General features: G+C 35.2%; 1 protein-coding gene across 4 annotated transcripts in view; it reads right to left on the reverse strand.

Annotated features, from left to right (window-relative positions):
• The window catches only part of PHACTR1 (phosphatase and actin regulator 1), a 652,586-nt gene that overhangs the window by 126,469 nt on the left and 499,776 nt on the right, over nt 1–26,341 (reverse strand). For all 4 annotated transcript variants that reach the window (XM_074207811.1, XM_074207810.1, XM_074207812.1 and 1 more), the window contains one exon: nt 20,102–20,182. In XM_074207811.1, coding sequence (XP_074063912.1) covers nt 20,102–20,182 — 81 coding nt within the window. The remainder of the gene's footprint in view (nt 1–20,101; nt 20,183–26,341) is intronic.

Below are 26,341 nucleotides of genomic sequence, written 5' to 3' on the forward strand. Positions count from 1 at the left end.
ATTCTTTGCCATAATAAACATAGCTCATAAACAGAGCTGCCGTGAATATTTTTGTATGGGTGATGTTTTTACCCTTTATCATAATCTCTTCAGGGTATAGACCCAGTAGTGGTATTGTTGGATCAAATAGTATGCACATTTTTATTGCCCTTTGGGCACGGTTCCAAACTGCTCTCCAGAAAACTTGGATGAGTTCATAGCTCCACCAACAATGTATTAGTGTCCCAGACTTCCCACATCCCTTCCAACATTAATCATTGTCCTTTCTGGTCATATTGGCCAGTCTGAGAGGTGTGAGTTAGTACTTCAGAGATGTTTTAATTTGCATTTCTTTAATAATTAGTGATTTAGAGCAATTTTTCATATGACTATGGATTGCTTCTTGACTTCATTTTTCAAGAAATTCTCCAGGAAAATTGCCCTGATATCCTAGAAGCAGAGGGTAAAAATAGAAATTGAAAGAATCTACTAAGCACCTCTTGAAAGAGAACTCAAAATGAAAACTGACAAGAATATTATAGCCAAATTTCAGAACTACCTAGGCAAGAAGAAACTATTACAAAGAAGCCAGAAAGTTTAAATATCATGGAACCACAGCCAGGATAACACAAAATTTAGCAGCTTCTACATTTAGGGTTTGTAGGACTTGCAATATGATATTCTAGAAGGCAAAAATGTTTGAATTATAACCAAAAATAAACCACCCAGCAAAACCAACATACTCTTTCAGCAGAAAAAGATGGATATTCAATGAAATAGGATACTTTCAAAGTTTTCTGATGAAATGACCTAAGCTGAACAGAAGTTTGATTTTCAAATACAGGACTCAGATGAAGCATAGAGAGGGTAGATGGGAAAGACATATTAGGAGTGATTTAATGATTTAAACTGTGTATATTCCTACATGGGAAGATGATACTGATAACTCATATGCAATTTTTCATTTATTAGGGCAGTTAAAAGGAGTATACACACACACACATATACACAAGGCAGGAGGGAGTTGAATTTTAAAGTATAATATATTAAAAACATAGAATTAATGGGTGAGAAAGGAATGTACTGGGAGATAGGGAAAGGATGCATAGAATGGGGTCAATTATTTCACATAAAATAGGCAAGGAAAACCTTTTGTAGTGAGTGGAAGAGGTGAGAGGTGAGGTGGAGTTAGTGAACCTTTACTCTGACCAGAAGTGGCTCAGAGAGGTATTAACATACACATTTAATTGAGAATAGAAATCTACCTTACCCTAGAGTAAAATGGGAGAGAAAAGGGATGGTAGAAAAGGGATAGGGGAGGGGAGGGGGTGTAAGTGATAGAAGAGAGGGAAGATTGTGGGAGTGGGTAGTCAGATGCAACACACTTTTGAGGAGGAACAAGATGAAAGGAGATTAAGAATAGAATAAATGAGGGCTGAAGGGAAATAGGATGGAGGCAAATACAGCTAGCAATAGCAACAGTGGGAAAAAATAATGAAATAATATCTCTAACGAACTTGTGATAAAGAATGCTATGTAACCTAAAGAAAGAGCTGATGGTGCCTAAATACAGACTGAAGAACACTTTTTTCCCCTCGCTTTGCTTTTCTTGAGGGTTCTCTTTCTTTGTTGGGGGGAGATTCTGTTTACATTTACAACATGACTATTGTAGTAATGTGTTTCATGGCTACACATTTTTAACCTACACCAAGTAACTTGCTTTCTCATTGTGGGGAGGGGGTTGGGAGGAAGGGAGAGAATTTGAAACTTAAGGTTTTGGAATCAAATGTTGAAATTTGCTTTTGCATGTAGATTGGGTAAAAATTTTTAATAAAATAAAATATTAAGCAGAAAAAAGGAATGACTTTGAGGGAATCAGTTATTTTGTCTATTCTAAGCACAGAAATTAGCTATAAAGGACACACAAAGAAACCCATTATCTGCTGTAAGAGAAATAACTGACAAATAGAAGCATTTATAAAATAATTTTACATATATCTACATATTTATTTGTTTCAAATGATCTAGGGCAGGAGGACAATAGAAAAAAAGAAAAAATTATCTGATAAGTTTGTTGTGATGATGTTTATCCTCTGTTCTCAAAGAAGACCATGATATCAGGGAGGTGATGCCATCACAAACATATGAACCAGATTTGAGTGAGGGGGGTGCTGTGCCAAGTCACCAGTCTCACTTTCTCCTCCAGGGCCATCTGGGTCCAGTGGTCAGATATGAATCAGGACAACTGGAGATAGTCCTGGATGTGAGGCAACCAGTATTAAGTGACTTGCCCAGGGTCACACAGCTAGTAATCCAAATCCAAAGCTGGATTTGAGCTCCTGTTCTCTTGATTCCAAGGCCAGTGCTCTATTTACCACCTAGCTGCCTGATTTGAGTTCAAGCTTCAAAAATGTTGTTGTAAATTGGAAAGGAATAGCAAGTTGTGCCTAGTAGATTTGTAATTTCATGTATGATCATCTTTTTTACTGTTAGGGAATTGTTTTTATTCTATAAGTTAAAAATAAAATTAAAAAAGTTTACCCCCAATGCCTTGTTATCTCCTTATAGATATCATGCTACAAATCTGATAGAAGTCAAAGGTGGTGGTTATCAGTGGAGAATCAAAGAGAATTATGTTAATACTCTTTCTTCAGTTGTGATCATTTGAGAGGGAAAATATTTAGCACAATCAAATACTTCTTTGTCTACAAGAATATGCCTCTATAACAATGGTTCTCCTTTAGCAATTTGCACACATTTTAGCAGTGAGAGGGAAAAGAAGGTACAAGGGATTTTTACTAAAAGTTTTTAATGATACCTTTAAGCAGCAAATAATGGCAGAATTGTAAGCAGTATATTGTAATTACCTTGGAGTTTACAATACTTTTTTTAATGTCATTGAAAGCGGAAAAAAGTTTATTCATGGAACAAAAACATTGAGAACCACTTCTCTATCTTAAAATAATTAATTTCAAATATTATGGACTTATTAACTGCTATGGACACAAGTTAAGCAAAGAGATAGCTAAACCGAGATAGAGAATAAGAACTGGGCCTGCAATTTCATTGATAGAGGGAACTTTCAATGAAGAAACTGGTTCTAGAGGTAAGCATCTTCTCTGAAAGAGAATTGCTTAGAGAACTGAAGGGTTGTGAGTTGCCCATGGTCACACAGTTAGCCTTGAACAAAGGTCTTTGAAAGAACACTTACTTAAAAGAAATAGCCACTGCATATCCTCTTAATGGCATTCATTCTTACTTAAATTCTGTTTATCCTTTCTCTCAGACAACTCTTAACTGGAAAAAAGACCCCACTATAGCTATCTTTAAAATTCTTATCTTTCTTGATGGTTATCACCATTTTTCTGTCATTGTTCCTTATCACTTTTTAAATTATCACTGGAGGAATCTGGTCCATCAAAAGAGGTTCCTCTCCTGGCCTTTCTGTGCAAGGAATCTTGCAAAGAATGGAAGGAATGTTCTTCTGTTCAGTCCCTCAAGTTGTAAAACTTTACTGTTTTGCTTTTCTTGGTTAGGGCCTAAAGCACAGAGCCTAAACATGATGTGTTTTCTCCATGACTCTTTCAATCAGGATCTAGTTTCCTAGGTGATTATTTATTGAGGAATGGCAAACCACTCCAGTATCTCTTTTTTTTTTTAGGTTTTTGCAAGGCAAATGGGGTTAAGTGGCTTGCCCAAGGCCTCACAGCTAGGTAATTAGTAAGTGTCTGAGACCAGATTGAACCCAGGTACTCCTGAGTCCAAGGCCTGTGCTTTATCCACTATGCCACTACAGTATCTCTTTCAAGAAAACCCCAAACAGGATCATGAAGAGTCAGATTTGACTGAACAACAACAACAAATATCTCCAAATCAACTTTTATTATTAGATATTTCTCAACATTTTCTCTTTACAGTGGACATGCCAATCACATTTTATGACTTATCTCTTGTTATAGCTGTTATGTTACTCCTTATCAGAGGTATTTCTTAAAGAGGGTCAGACTATTTCCTTTATACATTTTTAAAAACATTTCAAACATAATGACAGGATATTTTTGAAGGGAGTTATTATTTTCTCACAAAAATGCATAATATTAAGGCATTATTTCATTGAAAGGTAGCAAGCTGTTGGATACAGAAGGTTGGCCTGGGAGTCAGGAAGACCTAGCTTCAAGTTCTGTCTTTGACACTGATCTTAACTTCTTGTCAACTAACAGTATACATTGTAAATAATTACTGTTTTGAATTGATAGAAGACATTTCTTCATCAGAGGACTTTCTACATTGATGGAAACATAGGTCCTAATTAAAAAAAAACCTACTACCTAAGTATGAGCAAATAAACTGAGAAGAGGTTTTAATTGAGGACTTGGGGGAAAAGCCATGAAAATATTGAGTCTTTGTGGTGGGTTGCATTAGAGGTACCACCAAGAAAAGGAAAATAAGAGGCAATATTCTCATGGAATGTTGAAGCAAGGATTGCTACTTATTCATGGTATTAAAACAAAACTGATTCTTGAGTTTTCCAAAGACAATGAAATCATTCCTTTCCAAAAGTCTGGCAAATGGGTAACTCAATGGTTCAGTGGAGAGAGCACTGACTCTGGAGTCAGGTAGTCTTGAGTTCAAATTTGCACTCAGACAATTACTAGCTGTATGACCATGGGCAAGTCATTTTTCCCCAATAACCCCCCCCCACCCTTTAACGTCTGCAAAGTGATTAGAAAACTCAAAAACAAGGAGACCTAGGTTCAAGTTCTACTCATCTAAATCCCAACTTTGAGACCTTGGACAATTCACTTGACTAAATCCTCTAGGTAGCTCTCTAGGGTTATAAAATGCAGAGAAGAGGCTGATCTGAAATGGCAGTGAGTTCCTAATAACAACATAATCATAAGTCTAGTTTCTCTCCCAAGTCAACATTAACCTGGCATATTGAATCAGTCTGTGGGAAGGGTAAAGAGAAATCTTTAGGGGACGTCAGGGCAAAGGAATGTTTTACTGTCTCCACAAAAGAGGAGCATATCAGTTCCTTCTGAGTTGGGGATTCCTTAAGGAAGTTTTCAAGGGTAGAAACTGTCACTCATTCCTGTATATGACCTCAAGGTGTACCTTGTTTTAAACAAATTTTGCTAGTGAAAATGTGATTTTTCAATTCTAGTGAAATGGTTAGAGGAATTATTGATGACCAATAGTTAGGGGCAGTTGGATAGTATAGGAGATATAGATTCATCTTATTAAGTTCAAATTAGACCTTAGGGACCTAGCTGTGTGATCCTGGGTAAGTCACTTGTATGACTTAGTTTCCTTATCTCTAAAGTGAACTGGAGAAGAAAATGGCGAATCACCCTAGTATCTTTTTCAAGAAAATCCCAAATGGTATCAAGAAGAGTAGGATATGACTGAAAATGACTGAACAACAAAAAATAGGTGGGGTCAAAAGGGGCTGGTATGCTTCTGAATTAATTTTGAACTGAGAAACAATTTTACTCATTTTTACTTCCATGAAAAATTGCAGTCCCTTCTATGCATCTGACTGAAAACATGGAAGGAAAAGGAAGGTATTGTTGTAGTTATATCATGAGATTATGAGAAAGAATACACTGGAGGGCTACGCTCATGGAAATGGATAAATCGATAGCCATACTCAATAGCCTTTGTCATCTGCCATTATATTATGGGGAAACTTGACAATGAGTGAGGTATGTTGGGAAACTAGATTTGGAGTCTGAGACCTGGGTTCAAGGTAAGTTTCTTTCCTTCTCAGCTATATGTTCCTGTAAGGTAAATTATTAAACCATTTTTGAATTTCAGTTTCCCAATTCTAATCATGGTGTTTGGACAATATGATATAAGTTCCAAATTCTGAGTTTTAGACTAGTTTTTTCATATATCTGTTGTCCTGTGGTGGTAAACAACTAATCACAATTTGATTCACAATGCTGTTGTGAAAGCATTATATATGTGTAAGATCCTATGCTGTATTAAGCTATCAGTATTATTTATAACATGAACAGCTAGGTGGCATAATGAATAGAGCACCAGGCCTGGAGTTAGGAAGATTCATTTGTCTGAATTCAAATTCAGCCTCAGATACTTAGTAGCTGTGTGACCTTGGGCAAGTCACTTTATTATGTTTGTCTCCATTTTCTCATCTGTAAAATAAGTTGGAGAAGGAAATGGCAAACCATAGTATCTTTACCAAGAAAACCTAAATGGGGCCATGAAGAGTTTGAAATGATTAACAACAGCAATCACTTTTAAAGCATGTATCTTTGACACATTTATAAAGCCATGGGTCACTGTAGAACAATTTCACAATTAAATATAAAGTAAGCCCAGATTTGGGGGTTTTTTTTGTTACCCTTTGAAAACATACATCACCATAATGACATAAAGTGAGATGAACAAGGAAAACAGTAAAGAAAGAACAACCTTCCAATATCTACATATGGAAACATCTATCAAGATTGTGACAAAACATGCTGTGACCATGCTGTTTTGTAATTAATCATATAACTAACTGGCAGGAAGATCTGTATCATTTGTGAGGGATTATTCTTGATAGCGGCAATATCATTATTTAATAAAGCCTTCTGTCACAGGGTACTTTTTTTGAGAGAAGGTGGTTGAGAAAAAAGATACTTCAAGGAAACTTGTAATAATTTCTCTCTCTCTCTTGTTATTCTTTGTATAACATGTCATTTACACCCTATTCATTCTATATATTTTAGCAAACTAGTTGGATCTGGGCACTATGCAAGTGGTTATTTATATATGCTATTAAAGTTATAGCCTAATTTAAAACCTTCCTTTCAGTATCATACAGATGTACTCACCCACAATTTTCAAAATTCCTATTTCTAGGCAAGACAGTAGCAAGCATTGTGTAGGGCTAAAAATGTGGCAAATATCTGTGCCAGATGAAAGTTGGGATAAACACTTTCAGTTTCCAGATGAGTTTCCAATCTTCAGTTGGTCAGTCAAAAAACATTTATTAAGCATACATTATGTGTACATATGAAGTGCTGAGAAAAGTCTCTATTCTCAGGTAGTACTGTATTTCTTTATCTTTATCTCTATATGTCTATCTTTATATATCTATCTCTATAGATATATAGAGATAGATATAGAGAGAAAAGTTGAAAGGTAATCTTAGAAGTGAAGGCAGCTAGGAGGCTAGGAAAGACTTCTGCAGAAGGTCAGGATGTGAAATGACTCTTGAAGGGAGCCATGGAAACTAAAAGCAGAATAAGGAAGGAAGGAGAAATTTCAAGCATGGCAGAGATTGAATTAAAAAAAAAAGAAATGGAAAGGAGAAATGTGTGAAAAGTTGCAAGTCACAGTAGCTGAATATTAGATTGCATGTAAGAGCATAAAGAATAAGACTGGAAAGGTAGGAATGGCCAAATTATTAAGAGCCTTAAAACCCAAACAGAGGACTTTATAGCTATTCAGTTTGCTTCAATAAACATTTATTAAGTAGCTACTATATGCTACACACTAATTGTTCATCTTTCATTTTCAAAGAGGATCAATGACATCACTGGGTCTTGACTTGTGTATAAACTGGATTTAAGCAAAAAGAAAATATAGAACCACTGGAGTTTATTAAGTAGGAGGGGTGCCATAGTGATACTTTATGAAAATTATTTTGACAACTGAATAGAAGACAAATTGGAGGGGAGAAAGAGAGAGAGAGAGAGAGAGAGAGAGAGAGAGAGAGAGAGAGAGAGAGAGAGAGACTGAGACTTGAGACAGATATATCAACTAGAAGGCCACTTCAGTAGTCTAGATAAGAGGTGATGCTTTGAATTAGGGTATTTGTGATAGAAAAGAGAAGAGGATGCATATAAGAGATACTGTGAAAGTAGAAATAGAAATATGTGGGGTGGGTACAAGGGAGAAGTTTGAAATGACCCTGAAGTTGTGGGGATTAAAGTTATGGTCATCATCTACAAAGAGATGATAATAGAATCCATGAGGCCTGATAAGATCACTGAGTGAGAGAGCAAGGATTCTAAACATAGATTCCATAAATTCTCCTTTTTTTTCCCTTTAAAAATTTTGATAGCTATATTTCAATATAATTGGTTTCCTTTGTTGGTGATAAGGGATTGCAGATTATGAGAAGGACTACAGCTAGATATCTAGATCCGGGAAGTATCTTTATAGAATATTTTTCTCATTAAAATATTCTGTGCATATGCAATACTGAATAAACAAAGGAATCAAAAAAAAACTTTATCTTTACTGTTATATTTTCTTTTATTTCCCAATATATTGCTTCCTCTTTTCTGAACCCAAGAATGATTGCTTATAACAAAGAATGAAAAAGAAAGCAAGCATATCAGCAAAACTAATCAACACATCAACTAAATGTGACAGTATATTTATGCAGTGTTCAGCACTTTAAGACTTTTATCTCTGTAAAGAAAGGAGGAAGGAACATTCTCAGATCTCTTCCTTAGGGCCATGCTTAATCATTAAAATTGCAAATTATTGAGTTAATTGCAATGTTTTAATCATCATTTTTTATATATACATATATATTATATATATAAAATGTTCTTGATTCTTCTTATTTCACCATGTTTTTGTTGTTCAGTTGTTTCACTTGAGGTTTTTTTGACAAAGATACTGAAGTGATTTGTTATTTTCCCCAGCTCCTTTTATAGAGAAGGAAACTGAGGCAAAAGGGGTTAAGTGACTTGCCCAGGGTCACACAGCTAGTAAGTATCTGAGGCCAGATTTTAACTCAGGTCTTCCTGACTCCAGACCTGGTACTCTACCTACTGCACTACCTAGCTACCCTTCTCCATATGTCAGTTCATATAATGCTTCCTCTGTTTTTTCTCTGTTCTACAATCATTATTTCTAACCATGCAGTAATATTCTATTATCTCTATGTACCAAAATTTATTTTGTTATTCCCCAATCCACAGACATTTAAATAAAGGAATTTAAGGAAGAGATAAGTCTAATAAAATCAGTGTGGTACAGTAAACAGATTCAAGAAGATCACACTATGATGCAGTTTATCAAGATGCATATCAAGACTTGGTATCACAGGGTCATAATTCAAACTTGAGCATTGACATTTATTATCTCAGACAAGTCACTGAGCCCCTTTGGGACACAATTTCTTCTTCTGTAAAATTAGAAAGTTAGATTAAATGACCTCTAAGCTCTTTCTAGCTCTAGGTCTTTGAACTGAAATTACAAATAGTAACCTATCTTCCCTGGTAGAGGAAATCTCCATAGTAGAAAATCCTTCAATTAATTAAATAAGCTTAATACTGTCTGAAACAAACACAACCTATTTACATTTTTAAAGATGGTGACCTTTAATTTAAATATCAAGCTTTTTCTTTTTAATACCAGTTTAAAAAATACAGCCTCTGCATAAAAGTTGTATATATTTCTTGATGATTTGTATTTGTGCTCACAAAATTAAATGTAATATCTTCAAAATATTTCTCCAATTTGCTAACAAAAAATTCAAATGACCTTATTGTATATTTTGAAATTTTATCTTCAATTTCTACTGCACAATGGGAATGAGAGGCCCATTTGAAAGCAACCAGTTCTTCCTTTCCTTGGCTATGTTCCCTCACGCATCCTCTTTATTTGTGACAGCTATATTTGATCAGAGGCAGGAGTGTATTGGAGTTAGCATATATTGACTCTAGAAAACTGAAAGTTAAATTTCCTCTGTGAGTATTTACTCCTCACAAATTGACAAATGTTGAAAATCAGGGATCGAATAACTGTTTTCTTGATTGTCTCTAGACTTAAGAAAGTGATGAAAAATTTTAATAATACAGATTAAATATAGAAGTGTGTCCTGCCTACATATATATACATATGTATACATACATACCCACACACATACTCATATTAATAACTAGTTAGTTAATTTAGAAAATCAATTTTTAAGTACTTGCAAAAACTCCTGATTAAAAGGGAAATAATGAGAGTTATAAAAACCTAAGCTAAAATCTCCAAAAAAAAAAAAAGAAGAAAGAAAGGTTGATTTTATCTTCCTGCCTTGCTCTTAAAGCTGTGGAAACTACAGAGCAGGACAATGGTATTTTATGGAATGAAGAAAGTTTTAGGAATTAGGGTTAGAATCCAGATATCTGAGTTCTAGAATGGACTTTGCCACTTACATAGGTTTATGACTCATGGTTTCCCATTTCATCTTTTTTTGGTGGGGGGCTTCCAACTATAAAAATGAGTAAGTTACTCTGAGAAGATAAAATTGCATTCTATGCTACTCCTTTCCATTTAGTTCTGTTTTGATCATTATGGTAGTCTAGAAAAATGATTTTTTGGTTGTTGCTCCTTATTTTTCATTCATGACCTATTTTTGTCACCATTTTGGGTTTTCTTGGCAAAGTTACTGGAGTGGTATGCCATTTCCTTCTCTAGCTCATTTTGTAGATGAGGAAATGAGGTAAACAGTGTTAAATGACTTGCCTGGGGTCAAATAGTTACTAAGTATCTGAGGTTATATTTGAATTCAGGACCTGGTACTCTATCCACTGTGCCACCTGGCTACTGTTATCTATGTATATGGTGCACCTATACCAATCTCTCTCTATATATCTAATATTACTTATCCATGAACATGTTGTTCCTACCCTTTACTCCCATAAAGGTAATATCTTTCTTTATCTTTCTATGTTTTCTTTCTATTTTTTCTTTTCCTAGCACTTGCAAAGAATAGTGACTAGAATAGATAAGTTTCTTAATAAATATTCACTGAATGGATGAATGATTTTAAACATTTAAGAATCCTTTTTGGCATTTACATATAGCCTATCTTACCTATCTATCTACAAAACAAAAGAGTGCCCAGATTAAGAGGAGAAAATATAATAATCTCAGTTTGGCAAAAGAAATTGAACACATCATCAATGAATTCCCTAAGAAAAGATCCCCAGGGCCAAATAGATGCATAAGTGAATTCTATAAAACATTTAAGGAATTATTAATTCCAACACTAAATAAATTATTTAGAAAAATAGGCAAAGAAGATGTGCTACAAATTCTTTTTATAGAATAAATATGATGCTGATATATAAATCAGCAAGACCAAAAACCGAGAAAGAAAACTATAGACCAATTCCCTAATTTGTATATTAATGCAAAAAAATTCAACTAGAATACCAGCCAAGAGATTATAGCAATATATCATAAGGATCATGCACAATGACCAGGTAGGATTTATACTAGGAATGTAAGACTGATTCAATATAAAGAAAACTATCCGCATAATTTACCATATCAATAACAAAGCCAATAGAAATGATATAATTATCTCAATAGATGCTGAAAATTTTTTTGATAAAATATAGCACCCATTTCTAAGACCTTGGGAGTCTACCTTCCAAGACAAACCCAGGAGCTATATGAATACAATTTCAAAACACTTTTCACCCAAATACAGTCAGATGTAAACATTTGGAAAAATAGAAATTGCTCATGGATAGATCAAGTCAATATAATAAAATGGTATACCTACATAAATTAATTTACTGATTTAGTGCCATACCAAACTACCAAAAATTTATTTTAAAGAGCTAGAAAAAAATCATAACAAAATTCACCTGGAAGAACAAAAAGTCAAAACAATTAGGAAATTAATGAAAAGCAATGTGAATGGAGGTGGTCTCACCAGACCATATCTCCAACTGCATTATAAAGCAGTAATCATCAAAAAAAATTGGTATTGGCTAAGAAATAGAATGGAAGATTAGAGGAAAAGTGAAGTATCTGATGCAGAGGAGTAAATGACCACAGTAATCTAGGGTCTGAGAAAATGAAAAACCTAAGATTTTGGAATAAGAACTCACTCCTTGATAAAAAGGAAAAAACTTCTGGGAAAAATGGAAAAAAATATGTTAGATACTAGATATAGACCAACTTTTCATACCATATAGCAAGGTCACAATCATTACATGACAAATATTGTTATCATAAACAAATTAGGGGAGCAAGGAATCGTTTATCTGTCATATTATGAAAAAATTATATATATATATATATATATATATATATGAGAAGGTTCTATGACCAAACAAGATATAGAGAGCATTTAAGACATAAAATGGATAATTTTGTTTATATTCTAAAGTTTTTTCAAAAATGAAACCAATGGGCGGAGTCAAGATGGCGACAAGAGTGGATCATGTCTTAGGCGCACTCTCATAAATCTTCAAAACTAAAGACTCTAACTAAATTTTCGAGAGACAGAACCCACGGAGGGACCCAGTGAGGCAGTTCTCCAACTCAAGATAACCAGGAAAAGAGCAGAAAGGCTCTGCTCCCTGGGGTTGGAGGGGCGACCAACCAGAGGGGTGGCTTACCAGAGCAAAAAAATTTCAACCTCCCAGAGGCAGCCCCAGGGCACTGGGAGCTACGGCTCACAGAAGCAGGGGAGTTTCCTGATCTACTTCCCGGGGAGCACCAGGCACAAATTGAGGGAACAGTAGGGGACCTCTGCCACAGGGAGCATGTGAAGCCCAGCCCTCAGGGCACACAGCAAGTAGCATGTCCAGATCCAGGAAACAGAAGCGGGCGGAGTGGTAAGAAGGAGCCCCCGGGGTATGAGCCCATTGAACCTATGGAAGGGAGTGAAGAGAGAGAGAGAGAGACTGAAGAGCTCTGCCCCAGAAAAGGACTCTGTGGTTCTGACCACATTCATATCCTGATCCCAGTCTAGGCCCCCCCTAATAGAACAGCAGGCTCCCCTCCCACCTCAGCCTCGTGGCAGAGGGGGGCGCATATGCCAATTCACAGACCAGGAGGGAGGACAGAGTCTCACACACACTGAGACCCTTGTGGGAGTGTCTCAAAAGCTCAGCAAGCACCCCCAAAACAGGCTAAGGCTGGGGAAATGAGCAAGCAGAGAAACAAGAGGAACACCATTGAGAAATACATTATCTATGATCCCAAGAAGGATCAAAATACTCAGTCTGAAGATGAGGAAGCACAAGCTCCTGCATCTAAAGACTCCAAGAAAAACAGAAATTGGGCTCAGGCTATGACAGAGCTCAAAAAGACTTTGAAAATCAAATGAGGGAGTTAGAAGAAAAATTGGGAACAGAAATGAGAGAGATGAAGGGAAAAAAATGAAAATGAAGTCAGCAGCTTAGTCAAGGAAATCCAAAAAAATGCTGAAGAAAATAGCATGCTAAAAACCAGCTTAGGTCAAATGGATAAAACAGTACCAAAAGTTATTGAGAAGAAGAATGCTTGAAAAAGCAAAACTGGCCAGATGGAAAAAGAGATAAGAAAACTGTCTGAGGAAAACAAATCCTTCAGATGAAGATTAGAACTCAGGGAGAATAATGAATTTATAAGAAATCAGGACTCAATATTTCAAAACCAAAAAAATGAAAAATTAGAAGAAAATGTGGAACATCTCATTGAAAAAACAACTGATATGGAAAACAGATTTAGGAAAGATAATTTAAAAATTATTGGAATACTTGAAAGTCATGATCAGGAAAACAGCCTTGACATCATTTTCAAAGAATTACTACAGGAAAATTTCCCTGATATCCTAGAATCAGAGGGCAAAATAGAAATGGAGAGAATCCACTGATCCCCCCGAGAAAGCGATCCCAAAAAACCAACCCCTAGGAATCTAATAGCCAAGTTCCAGAACTCCCAAGTCAAAGAGAAAATATTACAAGCAGCCAGAAGGACACAATTCAAATATCATGGAGCTGCAGTCAGGATCACACAGGACTTGGCAGCAACTACATTGAAAGCTTGTAGGGCTTGGAATATAATATACTGGAAGGCAAAAGAGCTTAGAATGCAACCAAGAATCAACTACCCAGCAAAACTGAATATCCTCTTCCAGGGAAAAAGATGGACTTTCAATGAACCAGGGGAATTTCGAGTATTCCTGTTGGAATGGCCAGAGCCGAACAGAAGGTTTTATCTTCAAATACAGGACTCAGGTGAAGTATGGAGATTGGAGGAGAAGGAGAAAATATGAGGGACTGCATGTATTCCTGCATAGAAAAATGACACCGATAATATTCATATGAACCTTCTCAGTTAATGGAGCAGGTAGAAGGAGCTTTTATAGTTGAAACACAGGAGAAAGCTGAATTTGAAGATAAAATATGGTGTAAAAATGGAGTCAATAGAAAAAAGCGACATGTAATGGGAGAAAGAAAAAGGAAAGGGGGAATAGGCCAAGATATTTCATTTAATAAGATTTTTCTTTATTACAATGAGTTATTGCAATGATAAAGAAGGGGGGAAGGCAAGGGGGAATGAGGGAATCTTCGCAATCGTCAGAGGTGGCTAGGAGAGGAAACAGCATATATACTCAATGGGGTATAGGCATCTGGAGTAAGAAGGGGGGAATGGGGGAAGGGGGGATGTGAGTGATGGAGGAGAGGATGGACTATGGGGGAGAGTAATCAGATATAACACATTTTCTTTTTAACTTCTTGCAAGGGGCTGGGATTGGATGGCCTGTCTGGGACCATAGGGCGAGGTGGATGCTGGGCCTAAGGGGTGGTAGGGAGGCTCGGGGCCTCTTGGCCCCAGGGCCAGGGATCTGTCTGCTGTGCCACTCAGCTACCCTACATCAGAGTCAGAGTGAAAGGAGAGAGAAAATATAGTACATGGTAGTGGAGAAATATGAAATGAGGGAGTTGCAATCAGCAATGGCAAAGGTGGAAAAATATGGAAGTAACTTTTGCAATGGACTTATCATAAAGAATGTGATCCACCTGCGACAGAGTTGTTGGTGTTTCAACAAAGATTTATGTACATTTTTTTATTATTATTATTTTTTTGGGGGGTGCAGGGCAAATGGGGCTGGGTGGCCTGCCTGGGGCCACATAGCAGCCCCAGGGTGTCTGAGGCAGGGTGCTCCTGGCTCAAAGGACAATGCTCTGTCTGCCACCCAGCTGCCCCTACTATTATTACTATTTTATTTTATTTTGGGTCTTTTTCTTTTGTTTTTTGCAGGGCAGTGGGGTTGGGGTGACTTGCATGTCACATGGCTGTGTGATTGTTGTGTGTATGGGGCCGGATATGGGCTCAGGTGCTCCTGGATCCAGGGCTGGTGCTCCATCCATTGTGCCACCTGGCCATACCTATAATTATTACTATTATTTTAATTTAATTTAATTTTTTTTCTCTCCCCTTTACTTTATCACTCAAGCAAGTCTATTTTTTTGGGGGGGAAGGGGTATTTTGTTTACTCTTAAACAAGAATATTTTATTAATGTATAAAAAACATTATTTGTACAAAATGAGAATAAATAAAATATTGAATAAAAAATGAAACCAATGCAATCAAGACAAGAAAGTAGAAAGCTTTGAAAATTTTTGACAGCAGGTTTCTCTGCTAAAAAGACCTCCGAGAAATGAACCAAATTTATGAGTACAAATCCCAATTGATAAATAATCAAAGGATATGAACATAGAGTTTTCAGATGAAAAAATCAAAACTATCCATAATCATAAATCATTATTGATTAGAGAAATGCAATCAAAACAACTCTGCAGTACCATCTCACACCTATCAGATTGGTTAATAGAACAGAAAAGGAAAATGATAAATGTTGGAAGGGATGTAGGAAAATTTGGTCACTAATGGTGCAATTGTGAACCTATCCAAGCATTCTGAAAAACAATATGGTCCTTTGCCCAAAGGACTATAAAACTCTGCATACCCTTTGATCCAGTGATATTACTACTAGATATGTATTCTAAAGAGATTTTTAAAAAGGGAAAAGGCCTTTTAATATAAAAAATATTTATAGAAGCTCTTTCTGTAGTGGCAAGGAATAGAAAATTGAGAGGATGCTCATCAATTGGGAAATGATTGAACAAAATTGTGACATAAATTAGTGATGTATTACTTTTATGCTATAAGAAATGCTGAGCAGGTAAATTTCAGAACCTGGAAAAATCTACATGAACTGATACAAAGTGAAATAAGCAGAACCAGGAGTAGTAGTAACAGCAATACTGTATGATGATCAACCATGAATGACTTAGTTATTCTCAGCATTACAATCATCCGAAACAATTTCAAAGAATTTATGTTGAAAAAATGATATCCACCTCCAGAGAAAGATCATATGGAGTCTGAATGCAGATTGAAGCATACTATTTTCACTTTACTTTTTTAGCTTTTTGGGGATCTGTTTTCTTTTACAATGACTAATATAAAAATATGTTTTGCATGATTACACATGTATGACATATCAAATTTATTATTATCTCAGGAAATAAAAGAGATAGGGAGGAAGAGAATTTGGAATTCTAAACTTCAAAAAAATAAAAGATAAAATTCTTTTTAAATGTATATGGGAAAAATATTATTCCACAAAAAAGTAGAGGGTTTTAACCTGGGATCCATCAATAAATTTCAGCAGGGAGGTAGAGGTCTGTGAACATAGAGGGGGTAAATATATTTCTTTCACTAACATTTTATTGAAATTTAGTATTTCATTCTATTATAAATGCATACAACACATTCTGAGAGGTCTCTAGGTTTCACCAGGGGTCCATAATACACAAAAGGTTAATAACTCCATTTTACGAAAGGACAAAATTTTGGGAGCAATATCAAGATGATGATATTAAAAAAGGGGCTCAAGATACTTGGAATCTTATCCTAATTGTTCCAGTATAAAACATTCTAATTCATTCAAATTTACTGGGCCTCAGTTTCTTCATGTTTAAAATGGATAGATGATTTCTAAGCATTGCTCTAGTTGTGAAATTCTATGGTTTTGTTAAATTAAGTTCTAAAATATTCAGAATTTAGGAAACCTAATGCTATCTACTATATATATATATATATATATATATATATATATAAATATATAAGTATATTTATGTATTTATATATATGTACTTAGGAGTAAATAAAAATATATTTCTTTAAAATATTCTATAGGATAGTTTTTCCATTAAATTAGCTTGTTTCAATGAAATCTATAAGATGACATAATTACTGAGGTTGGCAAAAAGAAAAGTTAGGGACAAAGCAGTTATATAATTGGAGAAGAGCAAGTTCTGAGGACTGTAATAAATAATAACTTAAATTTGTATGACATTTTACAGATGGCAAAGCACTTTACAAACACTATCTAATCTTCAAGAACATTAAGGGCATGGCAGCAAGGTGACACAGTGGATACAGTACCAACAATGAATTCAGGAGGACCTGAGTTTAAATTTGGCCTTAGATACTTGATACTTGCTACCTGTATGACCTTGGTCAAATCAGTTAAATCCACTGCCTTTCAAAAACCAAAATAAAAAAGAACATTAAGTGTTATTATACATAATTTTGCTCAGTTACATGGCCTTTCTTTCTTCTAAGGATAGAAGTAGAAGAAAACAATTACATAGCAGCATGGGAGATTTGCGTTAGACTTTAAAAGCGGTCTCCAAGATGATGTAAGAAAGCAGGGAACTGGGATGAATCAATGAGAATGTGACTTCATCTTTGGAGAGTTTTAATAACAACATAAACAGCACTCTGGTTTAGGGGGGGGTTTCAATGCTTTTCTGTCTTTAGATAAAGGGATAAACTCTCCCCTAGAGATCCCTTTTAGTCCCACTAGACTATAATAGTTTTAGAAATTACTTTAAAATGTTGGAAATTTTCAGTCTACTTTTAGCTCCAATTTCATCCTGTCACTAAATGAGCTGCTACTTTCTCTATCACTTACTTGCATTTCTTTTAAGCAAAGTACCTGTCAAATATTCCTTTCTATGTCTGTCTCTGTCTCTCCCCTCCTCCTCCTCCTCCTCTTCCTCTCTCTGTCTGTCAGTCTTTGTCTGTCTCTGTCTCTGTCTCTGTCTCTGTCTCTGTCTCTGTCTCTGTCTCTGTCTCTCTCTCTCTCTCTCTCTCTCTCTCTCTCTCTCTCTCTCTCTCTCTCTCATTCTTTTAATATAAGAATTGTCCCCAACCTAACCCCTAATCTATAACAATAATTCCAGATGCTATGAATTTTTAACATTTATTGTGGGAAGTCTGTTCTAACAAAACTCCCCCAAAGCAAAAACCCATTGAATTTTAACTCATAATCATTCCTTTCACCATATGGTCATTATATTGGGGGAAAAATTAGTTAGAGTTTATTATTCTCACCAGTAAAAGATGAATACACTTGATATAAGATGAGTATATGGTTTCCATCAGCATTTCCTACAGTGTCCTAAAGAACCTATTTTATTTAAAATAAGTATAAAAAAGCCATGAGGCAATTTCCTTTATTAGCTGTATTAGAATCATAGATTTCAGAAGTTTGAAGGGGCTAGTAGCTTAGTCCCTATCTCAACTAGAATCCTCTCAAAACACTTCTAATATATGAAATCTAGTTTTTGCTTAAAGTTATTGACTGGAAACCACTTCCCCAGGCAAATCATTCTACTATTCAATTTTTAAAAAATTTTTTAGATAGCTTTTCCTTACAATGAACCTAAATCAGCCTCTCTATAAATTCCACTTACTGTTCCTAGATAAGCCCTCTATGGTCAAGGAGATCTTCCTTCCCTATGACAAGTTTGATTAGATTTCAATTGCTCTTTTTCACACAAACATCCCCAGTTTCTTTAATTAGTCCTCATGAAGTCCTCTTTAAAATATTATGTGTGGAATTATGTCTCCATCCCAAATACTTACTGCATATTCCAATTTGGTTGAAATTCCCTTATTATTGCCCCCAGATTTTTCTATTTCTTTTAGCCTGGGATACAGCTTTCTGTCCTTTAGTTTTCCAGACTAGTATTTATGGATTCCATCAGTAGTATATTTAAAACCCCAAAATACACTATGACCAAATTAGTTTGTATATAATTCTTGTCCACATGGATAATAAACATTCTTCTACTAAACTATCTCTTTTATATTTTAGTACTGTAAATCCTTATATAAAATAATTCGATCAAATGAAACTAAGGCAGACAAAAGATGCAAGATATCATCAATATGGGAGCTGCTGCTTCCACCAACAAGAATCATAACCCCTCTATGCCTCAAGAGATTCATTTCATGAATTGTTGTGGCTAGAGAAATTTATCACTTTGGACAACTTGCTGATAAAAAGCCTCTCCATAGTTTGTTTATCTAGCCCATATCGACACTGTTCATTATCAATCCTGAACTTGAAGCTTTTCACAACTTCTGAAAAGTCAGATAGTTCCATTGTGCTCTGTCATGGTCAGATTGCATGGGGTCAATTCCACATTCCATATTTAGAAAGAGCACCAATAGGTCAAAGCTTATCAAGGAAAAGGCCAGCAGGACATTTGAAATCATGTTATAGGAAGATTTTTTTTGAAAGAACTGGTCTATTTGGTTTAAAGAAGAGACAATTCTGGGAAAATATGTTTTCAATTCTTTGAGGGACAAGAATGTGAAAAATGGATTGGAGTTACTTTGATTGGTTAAGGGGAATATCATGATTTATAGAATCTTAGATTTAAAGTATTTGGAGACCATTGAGTTCAAACCCATTTTTTTAATAAAAGAGAAAATTGAGGCACAGAGAGGTTAAATGACTTTTCCAGGGTCATGAAATTAGTCATTTTATTAAATGCCTACTATGTATCAGATACTGACTACTAAATAGCTGATGTAGGGTCTGAAACCATGTGCTCACAACTCTGAGACTAGCTCAATATCTATTGCTCTGTGCTATCTCTTGATTTGATATAAGGAAAACCTCACTAAAAATTACATTCTTTGAAAGTGGTATGGCCTACCTGAGGAAACAATGAGCTCCCTGTCACTAGATTACTATTTATTTGTCAGAATGCTATAAAAAGAATTCATGGTTTTTCTTTTTTTTAGGTTTTTGCAAGGCAAATGGGGTTAAGTGATTTGCCTAAGGCCAAACAGCTAGGTAAATTATTAAGTGTCTGAGGCTGAATTTGAACTCAGGTACTCCTGACTCCAGGGCCATTGCTCTATCCACTGTGCCACCTAGTCACCCCTAGGAATTCATGTTTCAAAAGTAACTTGGGCCAGCTGATCTCCAAGGTCTTTTCTGACTGAAATTCCATGAAACATATCTCCACATTTTTCATTGTAAAGAAAACTGATTCCTCTTACCTTTGTCATAGATTTCCTTTAAGACCCCTCTTTTTATAAGTTCCTCTCTGCTTTGTCGCATTGATATTTTTCTTTCCAGGGCTATGAAGAAATAATAGAGAAACAGTTTTGAATAGGCACAAGCACATTCCAAAAAGTAATCTCCTTTTACAAGCTAAGTTCAGCACACCAATTCATTACACATTGTTCTTGCTCATGACATCTCTTCACAGATGGCATTTTTCTTTGAAACTTCTAGCACATATGCATTATTTTCCACTTAGTCCATGTTTTTATTTCTTCCCTGCTACCCCCTCCCCAACAATTTGAAATTTGATGTGGAAATGTCAACTCCTTTGGTTCCACTTTAGAAGGTCAGGAGTGAAGTCTGAGGATAGCTGGAGGGGGTTAGAGAACACAGGCCCATGAGATGTCTCACTTGTGTCTCTTCTGTTATTTGGCTCATCTTCAGAACATCCAGCCACAAAGTGAATTGCAGTCTATCACAAAAAAAACTTCCACCATTGCTCACCAGAACCAAATGTTCATGAGAGCTTGTGATTAGGGGTTAGGCAGGAAGAGGAGATATTCCCCTTGGAACAGTAGGACAATAGGGATGAATTCAAGTAGAAAAGAAGCCTAAGAATGTGTGTAGGAAGTTAGGAACAGGGAAAATGGACAAAGCAAGGCCAAAAACTTAGGGGATCTGAATGAAGGGAAGATCTAGAGCCATCATTTAACTTGTGGAATAAAACTGTTCTAGCCATTATTAGTAGAGGCTTTGGATTGTTGTATGAGACAGGCATTTTGGCTAACTTTTCCTCAGGTTTAGGAACTCAACAATATTTTTTTAATAAATCTCTGAGGCTGGATTTGTACTCAGGTCCTCCTGCTTTAGAATCAGTGTTTTATTCATTGCATAACCCACACTAACTTTTTTTGCTTAATAGAAATTTTTTTATAATTTCATGGAAAGATAGTTTTCAACATTCATTTTTATAAGATTTTTGAGCTCCACATTTTTCTTCCTCCCCCTCTCCAAGACAGCAAGCAATATGATAAAGGGTATATATATATATATCCACATTCTTGTTAACCATATTTCCATATTAGTCATGTTGTGACATAAGAATCAGTGCAAAAAGGAAAAGCATGAGAAAAAAAGTGAAAAAAGCATGTTTCAATCTGCATTCAAGACTACATAGTTCTTTCTCTGAAAAGAGGATAGTGTCTTTTGGAATATTCTTGGATCACTGCATTGCTGAGAAGAGCTAAAACTATTACAGTTGATCAATGAACACTGTTGTTGTTACTATGTATAATGTTCTGGTTTTGCTCACTTTACTCTGGTTCACTGTTCTGGTTCTGCTCACTTTACTCTGGTTCACTAACTTCACTCATACATATTCATTCTTTCCAGGTTTTCCTGGAATCAACTTGCTCAGCTATTCCCCAATTGATGGGTATTCCTTAAAATTCTAATTCTTCCACAACAACTTTTTAAAAAAAAATTTGGTTTTAACAAAAGTGATTTATAAACTGAAAAAGGAAGATGATCTATTAAGAAACAGGATGAAGAGTAAAAAGTATATCTAAGATCTATTTAAAGATATTTTCTTACAATTAGTTCAAAAGGGTGATAACTCTCTAACTCTGAATTCATATTAAAGGAAAAACAGAATTATCATAGAAATTAGAAGAACTAATCTATCAATATGTAATTAGTTATTTATATATTGTCTCCCCCATTAGAATATCAGCTTCTAGAACACTAGCACTGTTTTTGTATCTCTAGCCTGTAATTCAATGACTGACACAAAGTGTTTAGAAAATGTTTGTTGACTGAATATATTCTAAGTCTAATGAGCTAATATGACCTTAGACAAGTCACTTAACTGCATGGATTTTGTTTCCTCATCTATAGATGATCTCCAAGTTTTTTATTGTTGAGTGTTTCATGAAATTTAAACCTGACGTCATATTTGTAATAGAAAAACTTCCATTTAGTTTAAGTTAAATATTTTTTCTCTGTACCCTCTGTTAATCAGAGATATTATTAAAATTTCTTTAAACTGGATGAATGCCACTGAGCTGTATGGGAGTATGAGTAGCAGTGGCAAAAATCCCAGTCTACCAAGGAGGGCAATGATGCCAGTGGTCCAGAGAGTCTGGCTTTTGCATTCATTACAGTTGTCTCTACATGTATGTATCTAGGGAATTGGTTTAGATGATATACAACAATGAGACCCAGGGTCTTCTGAAGTTATATGGTAGTGTAGATTTTTAGATAGAGGCTGAATGTAGGAAATGTGGCTTCTACTATGAGGAAGAAGATATAACACATGTTGACACCCTCCCTGTAGTTACTATGCTCTTGTCCTCACCCTTGTTACAACTTATTTGAACCATAAGAAACTAGTCTTTAAGTAGGTGTTCTTACCTCTTTCTCCTTGCTAATCCAGTTTTCATATGATTCCAGAATACTCTTCCTCACATAAATATATGGGTATGTCACTCCTTTGCCCCCAAAACCTTTAATGACTTTAATGAAGAAATGAGTCACTACTTTTTACTATTGTCTCAGAGAAAGAAGTGACCCATATTCTTGCCAAAGCTATCTACTCCATCTTTTCCTGCTTTATGGAAAACTTTAATTTGTCAATCATTCCTTTTCTCTTTTTCATCTTCAATTTCTCCCTTTCTACTGGCTCCTTACCTACAGACATGATCAGGCTTCTTAAGAGATTTCTTTTAAAATGTACAGGTAAATTTACCATTCACTTGGGTTGTCATCATCTGTCTCTCCTTTTATTGCCAAACTCCTGGAAAGAATCATCTATCCCTATTTTCTCCAGGACCTCAAAACTTATTCACTTCCCAGTTTCTTATAATCTGACTGCTAATCCCACCACTCAAATAAAATTGCCCTTCCCAAGATTGCCATGTTCAGTTGTCAATCCTTTTGGTTTCTCTCTTTCTTTCTTTTCCTTCCTTCTATTTATTCTTTCTAATTTTCACCTTATTTTTAAATATGACCTATTGATCCAGTCTCTTGAGTTCTTTTTGATCTTGTTCAATTATCTATCATATAATATGTTCCTCTCCATGTTAAATGTGTTTAATATCACCTTCCATCTAAAGTACTTCACACTTCTTATTTCAAATAATTCACACACAATTCTTCTCTTATGATACTATTTTCAGTGACACTTATAAAATTATAAAATAGCTAATTACTAAAGCTTTATGGACAACATCACCACTACCCTGAGAAAGAATATAAGAAGTTAGGTGAAAAAAAAGAATCCAAGCCCCCTGCCTCTGAATATTTTAAAGGAATACTGGATTTCTTTAAACCACAAAATAAAAGGAGAGAAAGGCTTGAGATGGGGGGGGTGAAATAAGCTATGATAGTTAACCTTATGCCCAGTCAAAATAATAGCTATCCTCCTCTATGCTTTAAAAAGTATTTGAACTTTGGAAACGAGGTCCAGTTTCTAGCACTCTTTTTGTATACAGAGCTTAATAGATGCATATTGAATCAAACTGAAGAGGAGAAAAGTTTATTATCAAGTAAACAGGCTTGTCAAGTATCTACCAAATGTCAGGGACTGGGAATGGGGATACAAAAAAGCCCTCAAGGGACTCACAATCTAACAAGATGGAAGAAAAGAAGAGTCTAGGAAGAGGGAGGAATGAGGAAGAAAACAATGGATTTGGCACCTATTGAAAAGGTGTGGAGCTGAAACCAACTGTCTAAACAAGAAAAGAAATGCCACTTTCACCCCCCGCCATTAGTGAGGTGGAAAATGATATGATTTGATGTTGGGAGAGAGGGTGGAGTTGGTTCTGACAATCTGGCATGTGGGAAGAGAAATATGTGTAATGATAAGGAAGCAAAAAAGAACCTTTCACATATTATATTTTAAGGCTGAAAATCCTCTCTAAAATATTGGCATCATTTTTATACTATACTTCGAAAAAATGACATCCAGAGCTGTATGGAACATGATGACCACCGTAGGAACAGATGTCCACTAAAGGACATGGAATGTGTCAAAAGGAAAATGAAATTTAATTGGCTCCCTTAACACATAATTAAGACAACTAATCAAAACACTGCAAACTGAACAGAAGAGAGGCCCACAGGAAAGCAAAAGTCATGATATATAACCTCTGAAATAAGCAACCCCAAATAAAGGTACTTGAACAACTTTGAAAAATAATTAACCAGAGGAATCATAGTAGAGAAATTAGAAATTTGATATCATCTCCCCATAGGAATATTTGTAAATATCTTAGACCAGATGGTAGGCAGTATTTCAAACAACAGCAACAATCCCAAATCTCTCTCATCAGGAAAGAACTATATTTCCAGCCTGCTGAAGGCAATTTGTTAGAATGGACTGTAACATCAATACAAAGAAATAAACCTTTAGCAAAGCATGAAACACACTCTATCAAGGGTCATCCAGGGAGAAAAAAAAAATAAAAATCTAAATCAAGATAAACTGGCCTTAAAGAACTGATTCTACTTCAATGGTCATGCATTTAGAAAAAAACATTTAAATAATAGATTTTATTAAACATACACACATTATATATACATATATATGCACTGGATTTTAAAATGTTATTCTATATTAACATTGGATAATGAATCATTTAATTTTTCAGACTGAGAAATATAGATATTTGCATGTCTGTATTGATCATATGATTCTACTAGAAATAATAGTATTTTAAATTCACATTAATGATTTAAGTTTAACTAATAGTTTTCTCTCAAATATCTTATAAGGTAGGTGGCAAAAATATCATTAGCCTTATTTGTAGCTGAAGTTCCTGGGGTTCAATGAGGTCAATGGATTTGCTCAAGGTCAAAGAGTTATTAAACTTTAGATTTATTGACTTCAAATTAGTGCTCTTTTCACGATAATACTCAGCTGCTTCTAGGGTGTTATTCAGGCATGACTGACTCTTTGTGATTCCATTTGGGGTTTTCTTGGCAAAAGAATTTCTCAAGTTCATTTTATAGATGAGGAAACAGGGCCTAGGGTCACACAGATAGAAAGTGTCTAAGGCTGAACTTGAACCCAGAAAGATGAATCTTCCTTACTTCAGGCCTAGACCTTTATCCACTGAGCCACATAACTGCTCATAGCTTACAAAAAATATCACACAAATCCTAGAGCAGTTGGCATTATAAGGCCAAGTTTAAATTTGGACTCAAACACTTTGATTTGAACTCAGGAGGATGAATCTTGATTTTAGGACTGTGCAATACAATGCATTATGTCATCCAGTTGACCATAAATCTCTGATACTTTGATTCCAGGATAAGCAAGAGACACCTTCTCTGTTTATACCACTATAATGAGACTTCTATTTAAATGTCTAATAATTCTCTGCTAAGAGGTCATATATGATAGACTGACAATTGAGGAAATAATGCTCAACTACAAATCTTAAAAAGAAAAAGATTCATTCTATTAGAATGACCAAAATTTCTAGACTTTGAAGAAAAGACCATCACATTAGAGGGTACAAGATCACAATCCCTGTAGTTGGAAAATTTGTGTTCAGTTCTCAACTATGTTAGTTATAACCCATCTCACCTTGGGCAGATGATTTAATCATTCTGGGCTTTAATTTCTTCAGCTATACAAGGATGGGATTGAAATAAATTATTTTTCAAGGTCCCTTCTAGTTCTAAATGCTATGATTCATGGAAAAAAGTTCTCTTCTGAATAATTTTTAGAATACCTTCCCTTTCTGCTAACTCCATCTTAAAAGGCCTAACCCTTTTATCTAATCTCAAATACTGATGAGTGAGTTCTATTTCTGTACTGAAAAAGTCAGTGACTAACAAGACTTCTTGTTTGCCACAGAAATTCTAATGAGGATCTAGGAAATGATAGGATCAAATCTCCTGGATAAGACGAATTTGTTAAAGGGGACAGGGAAGTTTTCTATGTACCAGGCTACAAAACTGAGTGGGGAAGTGATTTCTTATATTCGTTTATAGATCTTAAAGACTGATTTTCTAGATAAAAAGAAAATTGAAGCATTCAGAGAGGAAGCAAGCAGAAGTTGGAATAGGTCATCTGGAGTTGCTCAAGATGCCTGTCTATAGGTACTTATAAAGATTCCCAGTTAAGTCAACTGACCTTAAATCTTATTTTGGAGGAAAGTGTTGTCTGTGACAGAAAAGAACTTGAAAAATGGTGAAAGTAAAATGAAATTGATCAGAGTCATTCC

Source organism: Macrotis lagotis, chromosome X (assembly GCF_037893015.1).
Source record: "Macrotis lagotis isolate mMagLag1 chromosome X, bilby.v1.9.chrom.fasta, whole genome shotgun sequence".
NCBI classification, from domain to species: Eukaryota; Metazoa; Chordata; class Mammalia; order Peramelemorphia; family Peramelidae; genus Macrotis; species Macrotis lagotis.